Source organism: Cucurbita pepo, chromosome LG17, assembly GCF_002806865.2.
Source record: "Cucurbita pepo subsp. pepo cultivar mu-cu-16 chromosome LG17, ASM280686v2, whole genome shotgun sequence".
Lineage (NCBI taxonomy): Eukaryota > Viridiplantae > Streptophyta > Magnoliopsida > Cucurbitales > Cucurbitaceae > Cucurbita > Cucurbita pepo.
This window is the reverse complement of record NC_036654.1, coordinates 5,593,271-5,602,977: the sequence shown is the minus strand read 5'-3', so window position 1 is coordinate 5,602,977 and position 9,707 is coordinate 5,593,271. Positions and strand designations below refer to the sequence as shown.

Genomic DNA, 9,707 nt, shown 5'->3' with positions numbered 1-9,707 from the left:
TTTACGATCAGTTTTGGATGATAACTGTTAATACTTTGTGTAAAAAATACACGTAACAATCAAATGTGCTTTAAAAAATATCTTTATTTTTTTGAAAAGTTTCACTAATACCCTTAAACTTTTGTATATGAAAATAACCATTAGTACCACGTTTCATAAATACCTATAAATTTTCAAAAGTAACACTAATTTTTATTAAATAGTTTTTATTAAGGTGCAAATATTTTAAAACTTTTTTATAAAAATTAAGAGTGTTAATTCTACGTTCAGAAGTTTATGGGTATTATTGAAATAGAGTACTAACAGTTTCCATCCAAAAATAACGGTAAAGATATTTTCGAAATTTTTTAAAAGTTTAAGGGTACTATTGAAACTTTTACTAGTTTTAAGATAATTTTTTTAGATCAAATATGAACGGTATGAACGAACGAAAGCATACTCAATCATGATACAATCATGATAGCCATTATGAAAGAATCATGAAAACTTTGAAAGGCAAAGTTGATGTTATATTTGAAACAATTTGATGATTTTCCAAAGAAAAAAAAAATGTGGAAAAAGAATTATCTAAATTGATAAATGGAAAAGTGGGTCCCTTGACATTTGTCCCATTCCCATTGGTCAGTTTAATGCAACTATGGAAAATCTGTGTGAATGTTAGAAGTTGAAAGGAATCCACTTCTATGCTCAATCATGCATTACCAAGAAATCTAAATTTTCATGATTTTTAAACACACAGGTGTTTGTGTTTCTGTTTGTTCTCATCAATTTGGAAAAAGCTGGAAGAGATTGGAGAAAGATTCGGTTCATTCACATGTTCATCGAATTTGAAATCTTAAGCTCGTTTAACAAAGTATTCGAATAAGAAAGATTTCATGTGTAGATGGAACTCTTCACGATGTTTGATTGAACTGTTCGACATAAAGTTAAAAATTAGAGACTAAACTTACCATTTTGTTGTAGGTGAAACTGAACCATAAAAACAGAACTAGCAAAATCAATGACTAAATAAGGCAAAAAGCGCGACACGAAATAAATGAAGGAAATCGGGTAATCAAATAGGAGAGTAAAAGAAACCTTGGGCAAAAGCACAAGTTCCTTGGTCGGCCTAAGGCACACACTAGTCCAGTCCAATCAATCCTCTTTTGACCTAATTCATAAAGAAATCGGATCATGAAAATATTCTTCTTCGACTTGAAAAATGTAATCACTTGCGGAATTTCTAAAATTCCTGATACACCAAATTTCTTCCACCTAAATTATGCATTAGAGTTCACGTGGCAAGCACTACATCGATTTACAGGTTTGAAAATGACCTTTTTTTTTCAAACCCGAGTTGTTGATAATGAAGCAACGATATGCGAGAAAAAGGAATGAGAATATATGGTTTTGTGGGTTTTTGTCAAATCCAAACAAGTCCTTAGCATTCATTGACCCAAATCCAAAATTATTGGGGGATGAAAAACCATTGGTGTCTTAACCCACAAAATTCCTTCAAACAATGATGCCTTCCAATTCTTTGCTTTTTGCTTTGAAAACAGATTGATGGGTTAGCTTTATCCAACTTCTTTTAAGGCACTGTTTGAGCTTTGGAGGAGCTTACATTTGTCATCCCTCCACTAGCAGCCTATTCGTTTTCTCACTGCTTTTCAAGTATCTTAGTTTTTGGATACACGTAATGCTTTAACGAGTTAAGTTATACTTATGTTCATATTGACGGTCTAATTTCTTCTTCGATTGTAGGATTAAGTGGATAACTCTAAAACAAAACTATTCGTAGCTTAAGGAAATCGAGACTCATTCAAAATTTTCTCAAATGAAAGGATCAATCTTATCTTCCACAGACCCATTAGTCTATTCTTGATTCTCTCATCTGGGAGAAGACTAATAAATGCTAGATTTTCCTTAGAATCTAGACCACTAAATCTTCTATATGCGGCTATAAAGTATGAATGTAGTCACAAGGGTGTCTATGTTAAAATATCATCACTAGTTCAATAGGGTCAAACCTAATAATTGTATGAGCCAATTGTCTATGTATTTTAGGAATAAATTGCCTACTCTCTGTAAATACTTCTCCACCCTATAAATGTTTTCATCTCAATAAATACAATCAAAGCAGAAGTGTACAGAGTGTCATGTAATCTCTTCTTAATTGGTGTTAATAAAGAGTGCGAGTATTTCTGACAAAAAAGTTGTGTTCATACACGTTTTAGAATGGCACAACTTGGATCGCTAGTGAAAATACCAGAAGATTATGCAATAGGGTAATGGGGCACAGTATAAAAGTAACAGTCATAGAGTTAAAGATACCAGAGGATTATGCATAGGGTGATGGGCCACGGTAGAACAGTATAGGAGCATCTAGAGTTGAGCTGTAGTCCAATTCTAGAAATTGTAAGCCATATGCTAGGGAGGTAGAGCTCCTCCTCGAGCGCCAAATCATTTGCGATAATCAGATAAAGCTTGTGGGGGGTGGGGTCAATGGTCAAGAACACAGTTTTCCTGTCAAATACAATAATATAATAGGAATTAGCAATGCAATCGTGAGGAAACGAAAAAGTAGATGTATATACCATGTTGCTAATGGAAATTGAACTGAAAATTTGTTGAATTTAGATTTGGTTATGAGTCGAGTTGGTCTAACTGAGATCGACTTTTAAAATCAACCACTGCGCGGGTGATAATTGAACCCTCGACTTTTGAAATAGTAAGGCATCTAATCTACTGAGCTAAGTATGTTCCTAAGTCTATCCTTAAACCAATAGCATTCTGCATTCTCATGAAAGCAATTTGAATGAATGGTGACTGCTGGGATTATGCTATTTACACTATTTTGAGAAGTTCTTTGCAGTCAATTAGATAGAGAACGGAAAAGGGTGCGCTTACACGTCAACACGATCATTTAGACTCGAGACCATCAAGAAACTTTCCTTGTAGTGAAAGATATTCAATGCCACGTCACGAGACACAACTTTTGAACGATATGCAATCTACCTTGAGCCTGAATAAGCACAAAACTTTGGAGTTATAAAAGTGTCATCCAATAGAACAAATCATTTTCCATAAAAGAAGCAAGCAATAACAAAAGAAACAAGTAAGGAAATCTTCAGTTTGAATTCGTAGTGTGACAAATTAATAAAGTCTACCTGAAGACTTGAGAAGCATGGCCTGCTCTAATGAAGGTAGAGATCCATTGAAAAAACATAACCATGCCCCCGGTGGCAGAATTGTGGATCTTCCGCACTAGGGAAGTGTTAGGCACTGTTTTTGTAACATCCCAAGCTCACCGCTAGCAAATATTGTTCTTTTTGGGCTTTCCCTATCAGGCTTCCCCTCAAGGTTTTTAAAACGCATCTGCTAGGGAGAGGTTTCTGCACCTTTATGCTTCGTTCTCCTCTCCAACCGATGTGGAAACATCTCCCTAGCAGACGTGTTTTAAAAATCTTGGGAATAAGCCTGAAAGAAAAAGCCCAAAGAAGACAATATTTGCGAGCGGTAAGCTTGAAATGTTCCAGTTTTCTTGTCGAGCCAGATTCTATTAGAGCCCACCTCTTTGCATCAAACCAATAGGATATAAAAGGGATGTAAGAGGATAATAAAGTTTTGGTACATGAGAACAACATAAAATCAGCTGCAAGGAAAAGGCACTAAAAAAGCAAGAGATTTTCTGGTGTAGGCAGAACGTGGCGTTTCCAAAGAAGCATATATACGACAAGAGAACTGAGTGACATGCCAACATAATCTTATGAATCTACATCACATGTGGAGTAGGAAGATTCAAACCTACAACCTCTTGAGATTAGTAGTAATGCCTTAACCGTTGAGCTATGTTGAACGTGGCGTTTCCAAAAATCATAAATAAGCACTAATTTATCTTGTCGTCTCTACCGACAATCAACTTATTTTCCAATCTTTGAGCAGCCTCAGTCATGCCATGAGTCTTTAAGGCATGAACCATTGTAGCAAATGTAATGCTATCAGGAACACATTTATTCTCTTTCATTTCCAAGAATAACTCTCCCATCTTTCTCACATCACCAGCCTGGCCATACACATTGATAAGGCAGTTAAAAAGAGGGGTATCCAGTACCACATCAGAATTTTCAATTTGCCTCAAAATTGAATCAACTTTCTCAATATTACCAGCTTTACCATATGCATTAACAAGAGAACAGTAAGTTACAGAGTTAGGCTTCATTCCCTGATGTTTCATTTTTCTGAAGTATTCTTCCATCCTCTTAACATTTCCAGCTCTTCCAAACACATCAATGATTGTATTCATAGTAACAATTGTTGGAGAGAAAAAGCGTTTTTCCATGAAATTCAAAACCGACACCATCTTGTCATACATTCTAGCTTTCCCGTACGAGCTGATCATAGTATTGTATGTCCAATCATCTGGCTCAATTCCCATCAGCTGAAATTCATTATACCACTTCTCCATCTTCTCAATCTGCTCACTATTTCCATAAGCTCTGATAAAAGAATTGAATGTAATCAAATCTGGAAGGCAGCTACCAGTTTCAATCATTTCCAATAACAAGCTTTCCATTTGCTCAAACATTTTAGCCTTTCCAAATCCATTAATGATAGTATTGTAAGTGACTGTATTACATGTAATCCCCAGATATGACATGTCAGCAAGTATGTCCTTCAGAAGGTCAAGACGACGGTATCTTGTGCAACAATCAATGAGAATTGAATATGTATGTACATCTGGCTTGCAGTCAGAAATGGATTTCATTTCATCAACTGTTTCAATGGCCTTGTGAAGGAGGCCACTTCGACCATAAGCACTAACAAGAGCAGTGTAAACATCAATAGAAGGTTTCAACCCCTCAGACAACATAATCTGAAACAGCAAGCTTGCTTGCTCAGGTTGCCTGCACTTACCCAGCATCATCAACAATTTTGTGTATGTTTTGCATCTTGGTTCATACCAATGTTGCTGGCGAAGTAGGCCAAAAATCTGAAAAGATATACAAAATTATTTGGTCATAACTCTTATTGTTGAAATACGACGGTAAAATCAGTTCATTAGTAATGAGCTTTTTCATTTTCATCATGGAAATGCTGTATCAATTCTTTGTTTTCTCAATTGAATTAAAAAAAATGAAGGAAAGAAATTTCTCAAACCTATATGAGCCTTCTTTGGATGGATTCTCGGTTGTTTGGTTAGCTGCTACCTTGAAAGCTCTTGTAATAACCCCTTGAATAAGAAGTTCTTCAGAAGCTCCTTCTCAAGAAATATTTCAAATGGGTTTAAACGATCACTAACAAGACGGGATGCAAGGGTTCTGAAAGCAGAAACAAAGCAAACATGGCTCTTTGGGCAGGCTGGGAGTGGGAGGTATCAGAAACTGAAATGCCCCTCTCTTACCAAAACAGCTATAGAGGTTTTTTCTTCAGGAGAACACCACCGTACGGTGACATATCATCTCAAATAGTGATAGCCTGATTCCATCATGAGAGAAATTTCAGGTAGAAGTGTTAGGAATCACGGGCTCTCCACAGTAGTATGATATTGTCTACTTTGAGCATAAGCTAATGACTTTGCTTTTTGGCATTAGCTCTAATGGCTTTGCTTTTGGTTTCCCCAAAAGACTTCATACCAATAAAGATGTATTCCTTACTTATAAACCCATGATTTTCCTCTTAATTAGCCAACGCGGGACTACTCTTTTCAATAATCCTCAACAAGAAGAAGTTTCGGCCAATGGGTTGAGATTGCTAAAACTAGAGCTTTTCTGAAGAAAGGTATAGCCTCTACAGTTTGGGAGGATTCTCCATTTAGTCTTTCATTTCCTAAGATTTACATAACTTCCAGAGCTGAAGACTTCTGGAAGGATATTGAGAACACTAAGAATTTCACAAAAAAGTAACCATTCAGGCATGGAATTGGAGTTGGATGAGTGATCTCTCCTCAATGACAGAGTAGAATTAGTTCATTTTAGCCGCAATTCATGTAGAATTCATACTTCATTCATATTCAAGTTATCAGCTCGTAATAAAAGATTAAGTTTACTGTAATTCATTGAACTTACTTCTGAGTTGATTGATGATTTTATACACTATGAAGAATACGTAAGAGTGTGAAAGCAATTAAAGATTAAATTTATCCTGACTCATCGATTTAGAGCTTTCGTTAAGAGCCGTGATTCAACATTCTTCACTTATAAATCCAACAAAGACAGAAAGAGTATTCTTAACTACATAGCAATCAATTCCAATCAGTTCCAATCAGTTCCAAGCATTGAAAACGAAGAAACAGAAAAAAGGATTAAAGAAAAAGATCGAAAAACCTTAAGAGTGGTTTCCCAAAGATTCTCCTGAATAGCCTCATCGAGAGCCTCGAGAACAGCTCTCGGCCAAAGGTTATTGTACTTTTTGGAATTGGCTTTTCTCTCAATAGCTCTAATAGCAGCATCTTTCCTCAGAATCCGAGACAGGCCCTTCTTGGGATCTCTCTGTAGGCCGTCGGAGGACTGGTCGGAAGTCCGGTTAAGTTTCCGTGAGCGGGAAGAGGAGATGAAGAAAGGAGTGGGGTTTATGGAAGCCATTGAAGCGACTGTGGAGGTTGGGGGAAAGGATAACCAGCCGAAGATTGGGGCGTTGCTAAGGTGAAGGTGAGGCTCCATTGGCGGGTGAGACTTGAGAGTGGAAAGATTTTTGTTGTTGTTGTTTTTTTTTTTTAATTATAAATTATTTCACCTATTAATTTATTAATCGAAATAATAATAAAAAAAAATTAATGACTATTTTTTTTTATAAAGATCAAATTTTGTAATTATAATTTAGACTTATATTAATTTTATATTTTTTTATTTATTATAAATGAAACAATTTTGTGAATAAACAATGATTTATGAGGATTAATAATTTATATTGAAAAATAAAAAATTATACATTAAAATTTTATTTTAAATAATAATAAATTTGAAAAAATTATCTGAGGACAATTCTTGTTTAATTCGAGCAAAAAAAAATTATATTATTGATCTATGATATGAAACTCGAGTGAATTAACTAGATTATATGATTTAAAATATTCAATAAATAAAAAATAATAAAAAAATTCATTTAGATTATATTATTGATCAAATATTTTAAACAATAAAACTTATTTGAGATTCCAATATTTCTATAAATAATATCCACTAAATTAAATTTAAATAATTATAAGCCTTCTAAGAAAATTATATTTTATATTTAAATATTTTTTTAAAGGATTAAAATAGAAAGTGATGAGAGCCAACAATATTGGATTTTGTAGAGCTAGAGGTCATTCTAGAATCTTGCTAAGGTTCACAAAGAAAAATAACTTAACGAATTCATTCCAACCAAGAGTTGGTTAGGAGATGAATGATTCTTAAATCGAACTTGAAATCTATAATGATCATTTTTAGATTCCAAGATGACTCACTCCAAAATTTGCTTGATCAAAACTAATTCAATGAACCGGTTTAAACACGAAACCTATATAGCAAGATTTGAAAAAAAATAACAGAAAAAATGTATCAAAAAAACACGAAAGTTTTGTTTGTAAAACATGATCCTCAAGCATGAATATTATATGTCTTTTAAATAGGCCAAAAAAACAACCCAAACATAATGGAGTTCATCTACCAACTACAAACTACAACTACCGATAAAAGCCAGTAAACATAAATCAAAGAAAATAAGACATACATAAATTATCTTAATTGGTAGTTCAAGTTTTCTAATCTCCTTTCAATGTCAGTCACTCTATTATTTTATTGTTTTGATATACAATGTATCGGCCTTTTGAATCTTCTTAACTTTGCTTCCTTGTAATCGATCCTTTAGATACATACAAAGGGTCAGTAACATCAATTGAGCTGGTAAGTATAAAAAATATTATATTGCAAATTTCTTAATTCATATTATTATATTTAAAAGATAATAAAAACTTTAATAATCTAGTATGATATACACTCATTTATTTATTTTAACTATAATATATATTAGAAATTATATGGTATCATAAACAATAATTATATAAATTTTATAAAAGAAAAGCACACGTCAAAAAAAAAAACAATTAATAATAGTTTATATTCAGCTTATTACTTCGTTTTGCACTTTTTAACAATTATTTAAATTAAAATTCAATTTTTAAATCTCTCATATATATATATATATGTATATATATATATATTTAAAAAATTTTGTTTTATCGAATATGTCCGTACAAACAGGGAGGGTATAATCGGGAATTCACCGTTGCGTTATTATGCCGCCGCACAACACCACCACCAACCCCATAAATTAGAATATATTTATTCCGAATTATTCGATGCCAATAACGCGGCGATTTTTTCCCGCGTAGTTGAGATACACGCGCTTCGTACGTGGCCCACTTACATAAATAAGGCTTTTACATACAACCCCTCTGACCTTACTTTATTTTCATTATTTCCAATAAATAATATATATTTAATGGGTTCTTAAAATAGAATAAATACTCTTAAATAAAAAAATGTTATTTTCAACCATTTTTTTCAATTATATATTTGGTCGGCGATAGAAGAATAAATGTATTATTACTTTTTTAAATTATTAATTTACTCCTAAAATTAAATGTATTTCCAATAAATAAGATATATTTAATGTTATTGTATTCTTGTTTTTTTAATATATATTTCCTATTTATCCTTAATTCGATTCGAATATTGTTTACCGTATAAATTGATTTTGATTTTTTTTTTAAATTTTAAATTATTTCCTTCAATGTTTATCCGGAAATAAATAAAAAAATAAATAGCCAGCTTTGGCAAACAGTTATTTTCCTTTTATCCATTACTATAATATTGTAATTGTTTTGGAAAGTAGGGTATATTTATTAAAATATTAATAATTTATATTTTTTTAATAAGAAAAATATAAATAATTTTATTCTCATTTCCAATATATATTAAAAAAAAAACACATTTTTAACCTCTTTTCTTGTGTATTCAACTATTTTGGTCGGACAAGATGCCTTTTTATAAATAAAAAATAAAAAATAAAAAAAAGTCAACAGAAAAATGGTCAAAAGTCAAAGTTATTTAAATATTTAGGATTTATGAGAGTATTGAAATACATTAATTATTCTTGCAATTTTTTTAATTTTTAAAAAGGAATTAATATTACCAAATACCTTAATAATTTAAATAAATATTTCTAATCTCAACCAATAAAATTGGATAATTTTTAAAAATCAAAATTAAATGGTTCTATAAATCACATAAAAAAAATATGAATGTTGAAATTTAACGGATAAAATTTAAAAATATTATTTTAATTATTTTAATAAACATTTGAATATTTTTTATGAAAAAGATTAAATTATAAATTTGGTTTATATGATTTTTAGAAAATATATGATTTTAAATATTTAAATTAATATTTAGTAGAGAAAAAATTTATAATTAAAGAAATATTTATTTATTGATCGCCTAAGAAAAGAACACGAGGGCACGCGTTCCAAACCAAACGAAAACCCAATTGCAGCGAAACGGAGAAGGAAGCCAGCTGGGCCTATAAATACGAATTAATCACCGTTGTTCTTCCACCTCTAACCATAGCTTTTATCTCTCCTCCATTTTTATGGCCTTCCCCTGGGACGTCTTCTAATTTTTCAATCATCTCCTCTATCTCTCGCACAGAGAGATCCGCTTCTCTGTTTCGATTCCTATTGCGAT

General features: G+C 32.2%; 1 protein-coding gene and 1 long non-coding RNA gene across 2 annotated transcripts; both read right to left on the bottom strand.

Moving 5' to 3' along the window:
* Window positions 1–2,134: 2,134 nt before the first annotated feature.
* On the bottom strand, window positions 2,135–3,347 carry LOC111778946. The gene is made up of 3 exons (XR_002812616.1): window positions 3,150–3,347; window positions 2,890–3,004; window positions 2,135–2,505 (listed from the first exon to the last, which is right to left on the bottom strand). It is a non-coding gene; the product is annotated as an uncharacterized LOC111778946 (long non-coding RNA).
* A 69-nt stretch (window positions 3,348–3,416) lies between these two features.
* On the bottom strand, window positions 3,417–6,669 carry LOC111779197 (pentatricopeptide repeat-containing protein At3g53170). Its single transcript, XM_023659292.1, has 2 exons — window positions 6,306–6,669; window positions 3,417–4,972 (listed from the first exon to the last, which is right to left on the bottom strand). Exons 1-2 carry the CDS (start codon window positions 6,639–6,641, stop codon window positions 3,869–3,871), a joined length of 1,440 nt encoding a protein of 479 aa, XP_023515060.1. The 5' UTR covers window positions 6,642–6,669; the 3' UTR covers window positions 3,417–3,868.
* Window positions 6,670–9,707: the final 3,038 nt, after the last annotated feature.

Bases quoted from the DNA above. Each gene is read 5' to 3' on its own strand.
- LOC111779197 (XM_023659292.1), bottom strand. From the start codon at position 6,641: ATGGAGCCTCACCTTCACCTTAGCAACGCCCCAATCTTCGGCTGGTTA. The intron at 4,973-6,305 runs GTTTTTCGATCT...ATATCTTTTCAG, and splicing joins TTTGGGAAACCACTCTTAAG to ATTTTTGGCCTACTTCGCCA.